Source organism: Ambystoma mexicanum, chromosome 4p (assembly GCF_040938575.1).
Source record: "Ambystoma mexicanum isolate Mex_15411 chromosome 4p, UKY_AmexF1_1, whole genome shotgun sequence".
Taxonomy (NCBI): Eukaryota; Metazoa; Chordata; class Amphibia; order Caudata; family Ambystomatidae; genus Ambystoma; species Ambystoma mexicanum.
Genome location: NC_090927.1, coordinates 554,217,734 through 554,236,935, shown reverse-complemented (window position 1 = coordinate 554,236,935; position 19,202 = coordinate 554,217,734). Strand labels below are relative to the sequence as shown.

The following is a 19,202-nucleotide window of genomic DNA, read 5'->3' as shown; positions in this document are numbered from 1 at the left end:
GGAGATCCGAGCGCACACTCCCTGAGGTTGAAAAATAAGCGGGATGTGCTCCATTGAACAATTGGAATTCTGATTAAAAAAAAAACTCTCCCCTGCTCTTTCCAAGGGGTACCCATGACAAAAAAGCAGATGGGGGCTAATGGGGTTTAAAGGCAGCCCCAGGTTCAAATTAACTGCCGTGTTACAGAGATCTAAGAATCTCCCACCCTGAAGGAGCTGAGACTGACGGAATCAGCTGTTTCCTCCGCGCTTTCGGTGCTCCACATGCATCGCCTGACCTAGAAATGGCTGGCGTGATGCGGGATGAAACCGAGGCTCGGCCCGGTTTCTAAGCAAAAGCATTGCTTATTTCGCCTGTATTGCCCCCGGCAGGTGGAAGCCGGCCACACGGAAGAAGGCCATAGGAAAAAGGCTAACTTCCTGTTTGCCATCTGTTGCTCCATTCATTCCCCATCCACGGCGGAGAGGGCAGGAGCCCTCTTCACCCCAGGTCTGCAGGAGCAGACTCCATCCACTTCCTCATGCCCTGTGCTGGAAGCTGCTGCTACGGCACAAGCGCCACCATTGTAACACCGTCCGTGTTGCAGAGATCTAAGAATCACCCACCCTGAGTTTAGACCAACACAATCAGCTGTTTCCTCCGTGCTCCACGTGCATCGCCTGACCTAGAATTGGCCGGCGCGATGTTGGATGAAACCGAGGCTTGGCCCGGTTTCTAAGCAACAGCGTTGCTTATTTCGCCTGTATTGCTCCAGGCAGGCGGAAGCCGGCCACACAGAAGAAGGTGATAGGAAAAAGGCCAACTTTCTGTTTGCCGTCTGTTGCTCCATTCATTCCCCATCCACGGTGGAGAAGGCAGGAGCCCTCTTCACCCCAGGTCTGCAGGAGCAGACTGCATCCACTTCCTCGTGCCCTGTGCTGGAAGCTGCTGCTACGGCACAAGCGACACCATTGTAACACCGTCCGTGTTACAGAGATCGAAGAATCTCCCTCCCTGAAGGAGCTGAGACCGACGGAATCAGCTATTTCCTCTGCGCTTTCGCGCTCCACGTGCATCGCCTGACCTAGAAATGGCCGGCATGATGCGGGATGAAACCAAAGCTCGGCCCGGTTTCTAAGCAACAGCGTTGCTTATTTCACTTGTATTGTCCCCGGCAGGCGGAAGCCGGCCACACGGAAGAAGACAATAGGAAAAAGGCCAATTTCCTGTTTGCCGTCTGTTGCTCCATTCATTCCCCATCCATGACGGAGAGGGCAGGAGCCCTCTTCATCCCAGGTCTGTAGCAGCAGACTGCATACACTTCCTCGTGCCCTGTGCTGGAAGCTGCTGCTACGGCACAAGCGACACCATTGTAACACTGTCCGTGTTACAGAGATCTAAGAATCTCCCACCCTGAAGAAGCTGAGATCGACGGAATCAGCTGTTTCCTCCGTGCTTTCCACGCTCCACGTGCATCGCCTGACCTAAAAATGGCCGGCACGATGCGGGATGAAACCGAGGCTTGGCCTGGTTTCTAAGCAACACCGTTGCTTATTTCACCTGTATTGCCCCCGGCAGGCGAAAGCTAGCCACACAGAAGAAGGCCATAGGAAAAAGGCCAACTTCCTGTTTGCCGTCTGTTCGCCGTTGGAGCCATTGTGCCTTACTCCCTGCTGCTGCACCAATGGACACAAACCTATTGTGAGTAAATTCAAATGACTGTCTGTCCACATCCACCCGCCCTAGCGTCAAACGTATTATTGATCACCAGGGGTTGAACAACCACTTCCCCTCTTCAGTTACTGCCTTTGATGGTACCAATGCCACTGCATTACTATTGCCTGCCCTATGACACGAACAACACATTGTTTGCATTGTATTACTGCCGTAATTATAGCCGCTTGTCACAGCTGCAACTGATGTGGCCCTCTGTATGTACCCACCCCATAAACTAGCGCACTATGCGCATTACTCTTAAATTCAATATTGCACTGCCTGCCCACCATGTCACTGCATCTCAGTCCAACTGCAAAACATTAGCTGAGACATAGACAGTACTTGAGATTGCCATTAGTCATCTCTGACACCAGCCAGTACGCGAGAAATCATGACTATTCTGGGCCCCACACAGGACCACTGCATCTAGCCTATTGTTGTTACATGTATGACATTGTTTTCTAGCCTAAATTCTTCCCCGCCTACGACTATTGCTTTTAGCCCATTGGCACCCTGTTGGTCAGAACTGTATTTAGCCTAAATTGTGCCCCGCCTAGGTCTATTGCTTTTAGCCCATTGGCACCCTGTTGGTCAGAACTGTATTTAGCCTAAATTGTGCCCCACCTAGAACTATTGCTTTTAGCCCATTGCCACCCTGTTGGTCAGAACTGTATCTAGCCTAAATTGTGCCCAACTAGAACTATTGCTTTTAGCCCATTGGCACCCTGTTGGTCAGAACTGTATTTAGCCTAAAGTGTACACCACCTAGGACTATTGCTTCTAGCCCATTGGCACCCTGCTGGTCAGAACTGTATTTAGCCTACATTGTGCCCCACCTAGGACTATTGCTTTAAGCCCATTGGCACCCTGTTGATCAGAACTGTATTTAGCCTAAATTGTACCCCACCGAGGACTATTGCCCTTAGCCCATTGGTATTTTGGTGGTCAGAACTGTATTTAGCCTAAACTGTGGAGACAAAGTGAGCCTAGCCTAGCCTCCCCACTCCTGATGTTCCTAGTTATGTTACGTTGGGTACTGATCATCATGTTCCCCTTCCACCTTGTCCAAGCAGACACCCGCTGCACTGGCAACCACTTCATCATCCTCAGTAATGGGCTCCCCAAACTAGCCTGCCCAAGGCACTACCCTATCCCGTGTCCCACTCCCTTATTCCAAACCACACCCCCTTCCTGGCTCTCTCCAAACTCACTCGTAGTCCTAAGGACCCCCGAGCAACCAATGAGGAACACACTCGACCCCAACCCTCCCTAACAATCCTCTTGCAATCCACAAACTCTCAGGTAATGAAAAAACACACCCCATCTCAGGATATGAGAGAACATCCCGACTAAGAGCACGCTACAAAGTACCCCATTACAATCCCACTACCAGGACCGAGCCACCCAGGCCACCTAAATCCATGTCCATCAGAACAAACAACAAACTAACTCAGATTATAGCAACTAAAACCCCAAGAAAACACATGGAGCCCAGCAATCCACCAATTAAGAATACACCCATAAAGGACACCAAGCCCCTTATTAGCCTCAAAAACACACTTATCAATGCCCGCTCCTTAGGAGCCCATGCCATCGAAATTCATGACCTTATCATTGAACTCGACCTTGATCTGTTAGTAATCACAGAAACCTGGCTACATCAAGCCTCAGGTCCTCTGCTAGAATTAGCCATCCCTCCAGATTACACTATTCTCAGATCAGATAGAAACACCACCCCAGGAGGCGGTGTTGCCATCATAGCAAAAAACACCTTCAAATCAAGATCTAATTCCATCGAAATAATTGCAGGATATGAACTACTGCTCGCTAAACTAGCGTTGAATAATAATACCACAGTTAATATAGTGGTCATCTATAGAACTCCCAGTACCAACAGCCACCCAGAAACAGATATCCCATTAATACTGGCGCGCATCCTTAAACCCAAAACGAAATGTATCATCATTGGTGATTTGAATCTTGGCTTTAATGATGACCAAGACACCAAAGCAACATCCCTTCTCTTGGCACTTAACAATATGAACTTCTGCATTCACGTCAATGTCCCCACCCTCACCAAGGGTAGTACCCTGGACTGGATCCTCACCCTCAACACCAAAATCACCATAGGCCCGATTACCCCACTTAGCGGGACAGACCACTACTCCATAGAATTCACTAACACTAGTGACGATCCCTGCCCGCCTAAGAACAAATTCACAGATACTGTTGAAAGTAGAAATCCTAAAAAGCTCACGGTGGAGAACCTTGACCCCACCTTGAACAAATTGCTAGACTCCCACTCAATCTTCAGTAACGATCCGATTACCATCGCTGAGTACTATCACAAATGCCTCTCCACAGCGATTGATACCATAGCACCAGTCTCCACTAAACTAAGACGCATCAATAAAAAATCCAACTTCTGGTTCAACGAGGAATTAGTTGCCCTTAGAAGGATAAAATGCTCTCTCGAGCATATCCATAATAAACACCCCTGCCCTGACTCGGCTAAAGCCTTCAAAGACGCAAATACCATTTACAAAACAGCTATTATAACCCACAAAGCCAACGCCTACAATGCTTCCATCAGTAATGCAGCATCAGACTCAAAGGAGCTCTTCTCTATCCTCAGAGAACTTGAAAATCCCCTGCCGACTGACACTCCCACCAACGAGAGCAAAGAATGGTGTACCATACAAGATACACTTGCCTCCAAAATTGCTGTGCTGCAAAATAAAATGAACTCTAAAAGACTACTCCTAGCAGTTAAAACCCCCCTTTCCAATTCACACCCGTCTCCCAAGATCTTGTAGTTGACACAATCTCCAAGCTTAAAGCGTCCAACTGCAAAGGAGACTCTGTCCCTGCCAAATTAGTCAAAGTCTGTGCCCCTACTCTGACCCCTATCATCACCAAATTTGTCAATGCCTCCTTTAACTCCAATACGGTTCCATCCTGCATTAAAGAAGCCTGGGTCACTCCGTTTCTAAAAAAAAACAAATCTACTGGACCTCTCTGCCACGTTTGACCTGATGGACCATGACAAATTATGCAACTCACTTGCCTCTGAGTTTAACTTCTCTAGCAAATCCACTTCTTGGGTAAAATCTTCCTTACCGACCGCACTTACAGAGTGTCCACAGGTAAAGAAGCAGCCCACCCCATTCCAGTCCCCATAGGGGTACCCCAAGGCTCTTGCCTCTCCCCTACGTTGTAGAACGCATACACCAAATTTTTGTTTCCAGCACTAGACGATATGGGTGTCATATACACAAATTTTGCAGATGACACCCAGATCCTTATTCCTCTCACAGGTAACTATGAGCAGGACACTTTAACAATCAATAAAATGTACACCATCATACAAAACTGGATGGCATTAAATAGCCTGTGTCTCAACGATGAAAAGACAGAAGTCCTCATCGTAGGATCGCCAGCCAAAATAGCAACCCTTCACCCAGAATACTCAACCATCAATATTGACGGCACCAATATCCCCGTGCTGAAGCAAGTAAAAACACTGGGTGTGTACATAAACGCCAGCCTGACTATGACCAAACAGATCAATGCGCTCTCCTCTTCCACGGCTTACACCTCCAAACTAATTGCTCTCAGCCGTCAATTTCTCACACCAGCAAACTGCCTCACCTTAGCCAGAGCCACAGGCACATCCAACACCAATTTAGCTAAAATGCAACTACTGCAAAACAAAGTCCTGAGGGCAGCTCTAGGCATGAAAAAAAATCACACGATATCTCTAAGACTAGAAAAGACGCCCACTGGCTCCCCATCAAAGCCAGAATTATCTTCAAAACTTTATGTATCACATACAAATGCCTGACCAAAAAAGGACCTATCTATCTCAACAATACGCTACAATACGCTACACCCCAAAGTTGACAGGAGATCACTAAGATCTAACGACAAACTCCTCCTGACCCTCCCTCGCTTCAAAACCACCAGAGCGGGGGGAAGCGGCTTCACCTCCCTAGCCCCCAAACACTGGAACACCCTACCCACTAACATTAAAAAAGAACCCTCCTTCACGGATTATAAGAAACTGCTAAAAACTTGGTTATTGAACCAATATTAGCATCTAAAGATAAGTATCCTTACCGCTGCATGTTATTGTGAATATTTGTAAATTGTATTTTGGCACCAACTGTCCATCAATAATGTAATGTAACTAATGTAATGATGTTTGTATTAATTTCTAAGCTGTCTTATAACCTCGCCGTGACACCTGAGGGTCTGGGCGTGTAACAATCAAATAAATAAATAAATACATAAATATGTTATGCCTAAGAGTGCAGATATCGTTTTTGTAATTGGGGAAACACACTTTGGTCTGACAGACAAAAAGGATGTATTTTTATTAACAATCTGACACATCAAAATGCTGTTTCCAGAGGAATACAAATTAAATGGGCCTTAAAGTGCAGAAACACTGTCTTGAAAATGTGAAAGCACAATGTGTACTGGTAGACTGAAAGGCCAGCAATTAATCTATAAACCGCAAGACAGTAAACACTGTTTACTTTGATAAAGCAAAGAGCAGCATGGAAACATAAAAACATTTGATCTGGGATTGAAAGGAACTGCATACAAGTGAATCTTCAGGTTCTGTGCCAGTTTAATCTAAAGTATAATGGAAAGATTTACATTGATGGAAAGATAAAATGATATTAAATATAGAAAGAAGGCTTTGTGTGTGATGTAATTGTAATATTCAAAGTGTGAGTTTGTGCATGAAAAAAAGCCAGGCGTTTAGCCTGAAAAATTACATTTCTCACAAAGATTTGAAGACCCAGGAAACGACACCTTCCCCAATGGATGCCAGGCCTATGTTAGGCTATGTATCTTTATCTGAAAGAAGATCTCATTGAAGCTCACAGAGCCAAGAAAATGGATGGGGATTGTGCCAGACCGTGTGTGCAGTGAGCAGATGACCCCTAAGATAAACAGAACATTCTGTTCATGGATGCACAGTTTTAAAAATGCATGTATTTAAATCCATTTCATGGTGTATTCCAGGACTTGGATGACAAATGAAATGTTAAAGAGCCTGCCAAATGATGCTCAGAGGGCATAGTAGCACTAGCTGTCCAGGAAGATAAGGTGACTCCTGCAGGCCTTTGATTTCACAAGAAATTCGAAATGACTTTATTTCAGGCCCAGGTCAACACAGGAAGCTAATGGCCAGATACCCTGTTGAGTTTGAAGAAACACAACTTAATGTGAAAATTGAAGGGGTAACATGTGTGTAATTAATACAATGCCAACGGGTTACATAGATGGTCATACTTTGCCCATTAACTTTGGAACTGTGACACTTACAGGAATATGACAAGTATCATTGGAACGGTTATCACAGGGCCATTCTGTTGATTGAACTCTCATCAAACTCTAGCTACAACCTAAAATCTATTTCTATCTCCCCATGAAAATGTCATGAAGCAGACATTTTGGGAGTTAGTAGCTTAGTACATGTGTATGTAACATCTGGTGACACTGGGCCTCATTACGACCCTGGCACACACGAGCAGACCTGGATGCTAATAACAGACCGGTCATTAACAGGTCCGTTGTTAGCATCCACCCCATTCCCATTTGAGCCCTATAGGGGCTCAAATGGGAATGGGGACGTACCGGATCCAGGTCCCGAAAATGGGAATTACCTGGCCCGCAGAAGTTGGAATGGCCTGTAAATTCCCTTTTTTCGGGACCCGGACCTGGACACGAGTTTGGAGGTAGCCATGCTGGTAATGACGACATGGCTACCTCCGAACTCGTAATGAGGCCCACTGACATTGATAATGTTTGAGAAAGTCACGTAAAACTGTAACTCGAACCTGCAACCTCGTGCAGACATGGTAGTCACTTCATTAAGCCTGGCATGATAAGACGAATGTAAATATTTGCAAATTGTTAGGTTTATTTATCTATTTATTGTTTATTTTATTTGTAAAGCGCTAAAACACAGACCCCTAGGCATAATGTGCTAACACAAGACAGACAACAGAAAGGAGGCAACAAACAGACAAGAAGGGGTCAATGTCTAAAACACATTTTCAGAGAATGGCTGTGTTTATCAGTGAAATAAGTCAGTTTTCAGTCCCTATTTGAAGTTAACAACGGAGGGCCATGCTGTTAGGTCTTGTGTCAGTGCATTTCAACACTTGGGAGCAGAATATGGAAAGAATTCCTGAGTAAATATCATCAATTTAGATGTTGGCATTTGTAAGAGATGGGCGTTATTTGACCTGAGCACTCTATGGCGAGCCTGCTTGAAAGGTAGCTGGGTGTCTCACCATGAAGGCACTTGTGTGTAATGCAAAGAGTCTGAATCATGATTTTACTACTCATGGGTAACGAGTGTAGAGCCCTCCTTGCTGCTGTTACATAGTAAGATCTGCATAGGACCTCGACGATGCATACTGTATTATTCTGAATAACTTGATGGCAAGAAATTTTGCCCCTGCCAATGCACTCAAGGAGACTTGTGCAATAGTCCAGTCTGGCCCTAATAATGGTCCTTGCAAAGGGTGGCACAATGTACAGGGTTAAGAACAGGCCTTAGTTGAGCAAGGAGTTTAAGGTCATTTGAAGTGATGGAGACCAGGCTGTTTAAGTGTGCCTTGATATTAAATTCCTGGTTTAAGATTATTCCCAGGGTTTTGATCTTAGGCAGTGTGGAAATAGCACAACCTGTGATCTGAAACAGACGATACTCATCGCTTATCTTATGTAGCTGTGTTGCTATGCCAACTATCATAAGCTCTTTTTTAGCATTGTAAATTGGTAGACCATTGTCAACCATCCAGGATTCAATGAGATTGTATATGGCATGACAGTGATGGTGTCTTTGCTGTGATTCCCTGATAATGGAATAAGACACTGTGTTGTCAGTATAGTTTGCATAAACATCACCTTCTGCATCTAGTGTTTCAAAGAGGGGAAGCATAAATATATTAAAGAGTGTTGGTGAGGCAAAGGCTCCCTGTGGGACTCCACACGTAACGAGGCATTCATCTGCCATGGCATCCTGAAAAGATACATTTGCTTTGAGATCAAAGAGAAAGTATTAAGTGCATCAGCAGAGAAGGAGGCCAAGTTCCGTAGTCTTGACACGAGTATTGAATAGTCCACCATATCAAAAGCGGCGGACAAATCCAGGAGCATCAGACGTTCTGTGTCCCCCTTTTTCAAAGAAATTTAAGATGCTTTCCTTAAGGTCCAGTAGGGTTGACTCAGTGCTGTGAATGCTCCTAAATCCTGATTGCTTCTGACCAAGTATGTTATAAGTGTCAAGGAAGTCCTGCATCTGAGTATAGACAATCCTATCCAGGATTTTCAACAGGAAAAGTGTATTGGTTATAGGACAATAGTTATCTGGCTGACCAGGATCCAAGGAAGGTTGATCCAATATAGGGGATATCCAGGAATGCTTGATGGATGAAGGAACAAGGTTGTCCTGAAAAAACATGTTCAGGAATTTTGTAATCAGCGGTATCAACTGAGGGGCACAAGATTTAACAAGAGTTGCAGGGCAAATATTACCCTTGCACTTTGGTAGGTTTGAGTTTGTGCAAGACCTTCGGAATTTCAATCTCAGTGACCGGCCAAAATGTAAACAAAAATATTAGAGCATGTGATCTTATACTTTCCTTACACGCCCTAGTTCTGTCCCGGGTAACGTGTTTGACTGCAATGTTCCCTTCGATTTTCTCTATCTTTCTCATCATTGCATCCTGTTTTGAGATGAACTGGTTTGTATATTTATTGACAGCAGACGTGATGGGACAAGGGTTTTCAAGCGCTTTCGGTATTTTAAAAAGTTCTCTGGAGTTAGATGTTGCACTATTTATACGTTTATAATTAGAGGATTTTTCGCTTCCAGATGGCAGCTTTGTGGGACTTCACAGCAATGGCATAGTTTTCTTTATTTTCCATTGAGTCAATTTTTTGTCATAGTTGCAACACCCTATTTTTGGCAGCCTTCAGTTTAAAAAATTCAGCCAAATATGAGATGCACACAGGAAAAGCATAGACTGCTTGAAATTACCTGGGTTGAAACTGCTGATGAGATTGCTGTAGAAAACCAATAGAGGAGACAGAGGCTGGAATTTATGAGCAAGGAGAGGCAAATCAGAAGGATTGAACCTGGAGAAAATCCACAACTGATGGTGGATTCCGATGGCCTTTTACTGCACCTGTAGATGATCTGTGCCTGATGTAATTTTTCCTGAGGACAAGTCAAGGGATATTTATGTAAGTAAACTTGTCCATCCACACCAAGCTTGGTGGGGATCTGTTTGATTGAATAGTTCCCCCATTAGTGATTGGGTGGGCACACAAAGCAGATCCTTAGAATTTTATGAATTGCCACATAGCCATATTACATGGGGAGATTTTGTTGAAATTGAAAATGTACATTGTTTCCAGCGTGAATAATGTGAATAAGGTGATAGTGTGTAGAGTAATTGGGTACTCATATTTATTAAAGCAGACGGGTTACACATAATCTACTGAATACCTGGGTTTATATGCTGGCACAAGACTGTGTCTTCCCAGATTTAAACAGAGTGGAGTCACTGATTTAAAAGCACACCTTCTATTGGGGTGTGAACGTGGCTCCCAAGGGAAGGGAAGCTTGCCTTGCATAGTGGTGAATGAAAAGAAGTTGCAAATAGAAATCCAAAGTGTTTTTTCAGAAAAGCTTACTGTGTTGTAAAATTGCCAGCATTGCTAAGAGCGCAGCATCAGCCAAAATTACTTTTTACATGTAATTAAATTCAAACGAAAATGCTAGCATTTTCAAGTGTGCATGGGAATTAATAATACAGTGCTCTGCATGTGTGATATTCTTTTTGCCAAGTGATGTCTATTATTTAAATTAAACTTCAGAAAAAAATCGAATGTCGAGCTTGTGATATTGTCAAGTTTCATGGTGCTAGTTAGTAAAAATGAACCCCAGGCAAAGGGTTTTGACTATACATATTTTGCAGTTAAAGAGTCTGTGATTTGAATTATCTAAAACCCATGTGATTTTATTTTGTGAAACTTGAATTGTCAGGAAAGAAAAGCATTTGGGCCATGGAGTGAGGTGTGGTCATTTGGAATGTTGCTATACATAGCCGTTTTCTTGGCTTATCAGTGGCAGAGGGGTGACGTAACATTGTGGCGCTATTTGAGTCACACACAGAACTAGAATGAATCAAAAATGACTATTGGTGTGGCTCTTTTGATTGAGCGGGGAAATAATTTGCATCAAGGGTTGCTGCATAAATATCCCTAACAAATCATGGGACTAACACCTATATACTATATATGTAGTTTACAATGTTAACCAATTAAATACATGTATACATGTCGTAATCAATACTGTATTATGACGACACAGAAGATGTCTTTTGTTTGAAAACCTCTCACATCTATTATAATGTGAGAGCTGTATGCATGCTGTCCCTGCCAAACTTAATTCGTTGAATAAAGCTGGGTTTTCCCCTGAACTTTGAGAACTCCATTATTGAGTATTGGTTTTACTAGTGTGTTAAATTGGGCCTTCCTTTACACGCCTAGCTTGTCCATCTTTCCATGTTTTATACATTCTGCACTAGAAATGTATGTTAATTTGTATTAGCATTTGATCAGATATTATATCAGGAGAAAGGTTGCACTGCATTCTGTGCTAGGGCCTAAACATTGTATCTGTTATGGTACTGTACATTCGCTATATTGAGGCACTTCTCCATATATCTCCAAAAATACAATATAACACCCCTGTTTTTATTTTCAAGGATTAAATATGCACCCCATCCACACACAAATACAATATCACATTATTATCATTTGTCAAAACAACACAGTATAATTCCTTTCTTCTTAAACTTGCAACATTTGTTTCAGCTCTTCATCAGGGCATGCATCAAAGTGTGGTTAGTAACTGAGTGCTCTTATCACTTTAAAAACGTTCTTATTCAATAAACTTGTCAATTTGTACTATTCTTCTTCTATTATAATGTTCCATTAACAACTCACGCTTTGGCCTTAATTTAATGCATGATGTAGGTTCTCGTTGTAGAGTGTAATTTCAGCTTAATCAGTGTTCCTCTTAGTGGGAACACACCATATTACCATACACATAGTATTGTCATTGAACAGCAACATATAAGTGGTATGCACTTAGTTCTTTGATTTTACAACAGTGAGATTGTAAGTCACCTAACCAGCATATGCATTCAGGATAACGTTTATTAATTTCATTGTTAGCTTGTGGCCTCTATTCTCCTAATTGTGTGTAATTAGATAATGTTCTGCAATACTCCGAACTTCGGAGACATTGATTTACTGTACTTCTTTTCAACATCAGACAAATCATTTTCAGGCGGGAAGCATATTTTGTGTATCTATTTCTTGTGCTTTAGTTCCTAGAGGAAAACATGCCCTTGAAAGTGAACATGTCCTGTGTTTTATTAATATCTTCTCTTTTCTGCAGTTGTGTCATGCGGCGAGCTCCCTTCGCCAATAAACGGCAATAGGATTGGGACATTGACAATGTTTGGAGCCACTTCTATATTTACTTGTAATTCGGGATACACACTTGTTGGGTCTCACGTCAGAGAATGCCTGGCAAATGGACTCTGGAGTGGTGCCGAAACGCTGTGCCTTGGTAAATATGACATGTGCTGTTTATTTCACACCAAACATGTTTTATCCAACTACTCTTTGCAACATCAACTGTAAATGATGCGTCCCTAGATACACATATCATGACCCACATGTTCATGATTAGCTAAATCATACTTTTAATGAAACACAGCATAAATAATAATGTTATACAATGCATACCAATGTAAAGAAGTGCATGTGTAAGGCGTACGGTCATAACAAAATGGACGACTATAAGGATTAATAATGATTTATGGGTTAGGAACCTGATGTTAATGTGTGTGTTTGGTGGGGTGCTCATCTCCCCAAAGGCTAGATGGGGTGCTGTACTGTGGCACACAAAGAATTCAACACGTATGATTCCAGGGTGCGAGCACAATGTGATACACAATTCTTCATAACACAAAAACAACACCAGGAACACTGAGAAAAGTCCATAGAGGGCAGGTGCAGTCATCATACCATGTTTCATGATGAACTCCTCCGGCTTCTACGTGCTATAGTAATAGGTGATAATGATTTCTCGAATAATCTACCTCTAAATGATGAAGGGCATTGGCAATTATAATGGGATTTAAACCTCTTGTGGAAGGCTGTACAGCAAGGTCTGAGGAGAAAGCTTAACGTGCATCACTAGCTTGCCAACATCTAAATAGGACCTTGGAATAAATAGTTATATTTTTTAGATGTTGTAAAAAATACTTTTTTGCCATTAACTAGTCCTCCTACTGGGATACCCTTTATCAAAAAAATATCTACATTTCATTTTGCTTCAGAGAAATCATGGACTAAAGTCCCACTGGGATCAGTGAAAACATGCAGTTGATGGGGAAAGCGTTGATTGAATAAAAGGTGTATCGTACAATTCTGCAAGCTATGGGATAACATGTTTAACAGGCTAACATGAGGAATGCAAGTCAAAATATATTCAATGCACCATAGCAGGATCCTTTGACACAGGTAAACTTGCAAATATTTTTAGGAGGAAGGATGATTCACCACGCTTGGCTGTGCTCTCTCCCCGTGAAGGGGTGCATTTTTATTTTCCCAATTGTTACATGATATTTTAAATTAAACTTCACACTCAGTGGCTACTTTTAACTTCTATTGTCTGAACAGTTTGGGGTGCTATTCTGCCTATTCTGATTATGTGCCCATTGAACATACATGTGCACCTCTCTATCTTGCCTCCTCTTTTTCTGTGGCCAGTTCTGTAGTGGTGGGTTTCTACAACCCAAAGTGATTTCATCATAGCTGGGCTTGGCAAGAGCCCAAGAAGGGACACATAGGAATATGGCCACAGGCCCTTCGCTTAGGACTGCAGAGCAGTTCTTTTACAGAGCCCCTGAAAGGCAACATAGGAATATGGCCACAGCCCCCTTGCTTAGGACTGCAGAGCAATTCCTTTACAGAGCCCAAGAAGGGCCACATAGGACAATGGCCACAGGCTCCTTGCTTGGGGCAGCAGAGCAGTTCTTTTACAGAGCCCCTGAAAGGCAACATAGGAATATGGCCACAGCCCCCTCGCTTAGGACTGCAGAGCAATTCCTTTACAGAGCCCAAGAAGGGCCACATAGGACAATGGCCACAGGCTCCTTGCTTGGGACAGCAGAGCAGTTCTTTTACAGAGCCCCTGAAAGGCAACATAGGAATATGGCCACAGCCCCCTCGCTTAGGACTGCAGAGCAATTCCTTTACAGAGCCCAAGAAGGGACATATAGGACTATGGCCACATGCCCCTCGCTTGGGGCAGCAGAGCAGTTCCTTTACAGAGCCCAAGAAGGGCCACATAGGACAATGGCCACAGACCCCTCGCTTGGGGCAGCAGAGCAGTTCCTTTACAGAGCCCCTGGAGGGCCACATAGGACTATGGCCACAGGCCCCTCTCTTGGGGCTGCAGATAAGTTCCTCTCCCTCTTTTTTTCAAGAGGGAGAGGGTAATATCCATGGAGATCCACTGACTCTGCAGCTACATTCTCTTTGCCATCCAGATTTACAGGCCTAAGCATATGGAGGACTCACTCAAAATTTTCCATGACCAATGGAACACCTAGAATTTGGGTTTGCATATTTCTTTGGACTCTGCACCCAGAGACTAGCTTTGCTCGCATGTTTAATATCAATCCACACACCTTATTGAAGTCCACTTCTATTTTAAGATAATCATTAAAGTGGGGATTTTCTGTGGGAGCATGGAAGATTAGCAGGCTAGAAATTAAAGGTGATTACGGAATGCGATGCACGTGCATTTTAAAATGATGTTTTATTTCTGAGTTGATGATTATTCGTATGTATTGTATGTTTATCATATCCTTTTTCGTTCTGTTTGATTTTTTTTTCTTTAGCGTTTTTATTTTGTGTAAGGTTTTCTGTATACCGTGTATACCGTGTCACAAACCAAAGACTGCATTTGCACTGAAATAAAAACAAACATATAACCTTTTTTTGCTGCTGAATGCTACAGAATTAAACACTTGCTACGCATTGTCATGCCCCAATGGAACTAAGTGAGATGTGTATGCATGCTGATTTGCAAGCACTGACAAGAGTACGATTAAAAGCACTCGGACAAAATCAATTACAAAAACGCCAAGCTCTAATTAGGAGTGTTAACGGCATAGATGTAAAGCCACAAGGTTTGACAAATGTTCACACCTGGCAGTGTGATATAATGGATCTAATTTGAAGTAGAAGCTATTTCATCACTATTGGTCTCTGGAAATACATGCGCTGCTGCCTGCAAGTGCACTCATTAGCTGTATAGATGTGTGCTAAGGGTGCATTTGTTAGTTGTCTTTAGATAAAGCTTTGGTACTTAGACAAATCATGTTTGATTCAGTATTCACTTCCTGATTTGTGCTGGTGAATGTGGTGATTGAGTGACATTAATTGGAGAAAGATTGAGCTAATCCTTGCCAGCAGTTACAATGGTGTATGGCATTCATGTAAGCATTACTCTCCAAAGGGAATGATCTTGAGGAGGGCCTTTCAGCCTTTGTCACTCAGAAACTATGACTATGGAAGTCGGTCCATCCCAGTTAACGGAGTCAGGCATTATCAAATTAATTGTAAAAACTGATTTACCATATGGGGTTCAAAGTGTGCAATTCCTCTTGTTTTGACTTTAGAAGGGGGGCATTCATTTACAAGGAGGATTGGATGAACACATCGCCTACCTGTGCAGATTTAACAATCTCTATTTGAATTTCTTAACCTACAAATGCATTTATTGACACACAATTTTCAACCTAAGGCTCTTTGAGGTATCTTTGGTTATCTTTTGGTAGAAAGGGCCAATCACAAGTATGACCCTTACAAGAGGAGCTCAGAGGTGCCGGAAGCAACAAGCACACTCCAAAATGGTTGCATTTACAGATTAGACCCTTGATGGGCAAACAAGGGTATTCCACAAAAGGCAAGGATTCATTTATTAGAAACTGCTAACATGGATGGTAAACATGGGAGAAATCTGGTGCAAAAATAAGTGTTTCTTCCAACATGAATTGCGAAACTAACCCTATAGGGAATATTCATTCATGTAGCTCATTAATGTCTAAAGTAGGAAAACTTATTTGAAGAAACTATATAATGGGTCTTTTCAGAAGAAATTATATCAAGACAGAAACTGCACACCTAGGGAGACCCTAGAGGTATAATTTGGACTATTTGTCCACTAAAAATATTTACCACTTAGAAACATGTCTTGAACCCCCGTGTCCTCACATTAGATGTACAGGTTATTTATATTGACAAAACCATGAAGTGAAGAACCTTCACAGAGAAGCAGGCATAGGAAGAGATCACACATAGATGGGTTCTTCTGCATACATGGTCATTCCTTCCAGCTGATTTTCAGAATGATAAGAGATCTCTTGCATCTCCCCCTGGATCATAGTCTGAATGTGCTTGGTGGGTGCCTTCGAAGAGTGCAAGATATCTCCAAGATATGGTGGTAACACCTGGCTGATTTTGTAGATGCTGAAACATTTTTAATTTGTCAGTTGGGCAGGGGTATGCCAACAGAGATGTACGTTCTCTAAAGGGGATTCATATGTTGTTCTCAGGCAGTGTTCTAAAAGACCGTTTTTCAGACTGTGGGGCTCATTACAGGTCCGGCGGAAACCGTGCCGGTGCAATTGGCAGGTTGCCGCCGGGCCTGTAATGATTTACCGGCACCTAAATTCCCAGTAACTCTGAGGGATTACAACCCCGGCGATCCGGCAAGTCAGGTGCCGGCAAATGGTAAGTCTCCATTCCCATAGAGTCTAACTGGACTCTATGGGAATGGGGACCATGGAAGCACCAGCACTGTTAATAACAGTGCCAGAACTTCAGTGAAAACTCTGCGAGCAGGTGCCGTTCCGCTCGGCAGGTCTGACCTGCTGGATGGGACGGCACCCGCCCGCAAAGCTGTAATATGCAAATCCGAAACAACAGTGCAAGTAAGCTTACCAGCACCATAGTTTAAGGACCGGCATAGTTGCATTGAGGCCCTGTGTCTTTTCACAGACAGTGACACCAAGTAAAAGTCTAACCTTAAATTTGTCCAATCCGTAGACTGGTGTCAGCGTGGTGCTTTCTCTCTGCACACCATAAACAGTGCCTTAATGACATTATTGAGATCTTTTTGAGACCCAACATTTCTTAATTCGGAGTGATCTCTCAGCCAGGGGTATCAAACCTCCACACCATCTCAATCACAGGTGATGGGACACTACAACTGTCAGGAACATCTTTTCCTGGATTTAACTACAAGCAATTCAATAATCTCAGCTGTCCTCTGACCCTAATGCAAATGCAGTAAAATCTCATTGACCCTGTCAACTAATTCGGTATTATGAATGTATACACTGAAAGCTTTTTGAAGTTCCGAATATCGATATGTTTAAAGAAATACTTTTTCTACAAAGTGCTCTTAAATTCCATACTAAGTTTTCACGAGTATTTTAATACACGCTATATTATTGATCATCAAGGCTCTAATGTTGCAATTTCAAGGAATCCCTACACTTGGTCACTCTGTGTGTAGGGGCAGGTAATCCACAACAAGCAGCTACAGATGGATGGCTGGAAGCAGTTAAGCAACAAATTACTTATGCCTTTTTTCATCGTACCCAAAGTGCTTTTCTGTGCAGGAATTGTAAGAGACAGGAAGGAAGTATAAACCCACACAAAACCAAGATAGAGAAATCCTTTCTACCTTCTGTTCTGCTCTGCCTACCTGCCTAAATTCCTACCCCCTTCTCTAAGTGTGCTTTAAGGCATCTCAACTTTGCTACCCCCTAGTGAGAGGCAGGCCTTTGTTATGAAATGTCCTCTTTAATAGCAGGGTTGTAGGAGAATGCCTATTCTGAGTTACTTATCAGGGAAGGGAGGAGTTACCCAACCCACCAGAGTGTCAGCAGAGAAAGGCATCCTGCCCTTTGTCCCATTCACTGTAATGCAGAAAGCCAGGTGCCTGGAATCTGCAATGCCTCTCACAGATGAGGAATTGCCATCTGCCCCTCTGCCCCTGTCCCCCCTTCCCAACTCCGCCCCTCCCCCCAGATCAGTGTCCCATCGAAAAAACTAATCGCAGGAGTCGTCCTCATTACTCATAGTTCGGTGCCTTGGGGCTGTGCTATGCGTTCCCGTAAATGCTGCCTAGAGGCATCCGCTGTCTCCCGGGCCATGGGTTACACCATTGTCCTTGAGTGGTACTCTCTGGGTTACATCGCCCTCACACCCTATGTTGTCCGCATAATTTCAGTGAGCATCCCACCCCCATGCCTGGTAAACCCCATACCAATTTGCCCGGAAGGTGCTGGATTCATTGTTTACAATGGTCGTCAGTTTGTCCATGAGGAACATGTTCTTGAGTTTTTTTAACCAGTCTTCCTTAGAGGGGGCTTTTCCACCTTTGCGCTAGAGCCACTCTTACTGCTCGCAACATGGTCTCCCACATTCTTGGGCACCTGTATATTCTGCTTCCTCCGGCGGAGGCCCAACAACATCGTCAACGGATTGAGTGGGAGTAGTTCCTCGGTGACCTCCGCCATCCATCCCCGTACCTTCTCCCAGAACCCCTGTACCTTAGGGCAGAACCACCACATATGACCCCTCATCCCCACTTGGCCACAACCTCTTGGGCATCTGTGGGACACCCCCGAGAACATCTTGGATAACTTCATTCGGTCTCTATGCCATCCCTGTAGGATCTTAAAGTTGTGCTCCATGTCCGATGTAAACAGGTTCCCATGGAATGCTATTTTGAACACCCTGGACCATGCGTCCTCCAAGAGGGCCTCTCCTGCCAAGGCATTCCTGAACCCCGAAACCCTCTCCTCCCTTCCAAGTTAATAGTATTCAGTATCTGGTACATTTTGGATACTACCCCCTTCCTTGTTGTGGCCGTGTCTAGTAATTTTTCAAAGGGGGTCAATTGTCTCCGCAGATTCAGGCCCCAAGTCTGGTCACAGAGGATGCCCTTCAGGCGCAAGTATTCAAAGACTGAAAGAGACCCCCGCCCAAGTGCATCTCGCAGCTCCTCGTATTCGAGGAACTCGCCCTCCTTGAACAGTTGCCCCGCCCATTCCAGCCCCCCATCCAACCAGCACTGGGCATTCCTGAATCCCCTGTTACCCAGTCTAAGTGGGTGGCCCCAGAGCAAAGACATCGGGGAGGGCCATGAAGTGAGGTATGCAGTTGTGGGGCCTTCCTTCCAGATCGACTAGAGTATTCCCAGGGTTGGGTGGGTCTGCAATTTATTTGGGCTGTGTTTGCGTGGCAACCACAGGATTTCGTGAACTTTCAGAGGGTGGGCATCCATGTCCTCCAGATAAGACCAATAGGT

The 19,202-nt window shown here is 43.7% G+C and overlaps 1 protein-coding gene across 2 annotated transcripts in view; it reads left to right on the top strand.

The window, feature by feature from the left end:
- Nucleotides 1-19,202, top strand: part of CSMD1 (CUB and Sushi multiple domains 1) — a 5,442,057-nt gene that overhangs the window by 4,953,764 nt on the left and 469,091 nt on the right. For both annotated transcript variants that reach the window (XM_069606098.1, XM_069606099.1), the window contains exon 52: nucleotides 12,198-12,371. In XM_069606098.1, coding sequence (XP_069462199.1) covers nucleotides 12,198-12,371 — 174 coding nt within the window. The remainder of the gene's footprint in view (nucleotides 1-12,197; nucleotides 12,372-19,202) is intronic.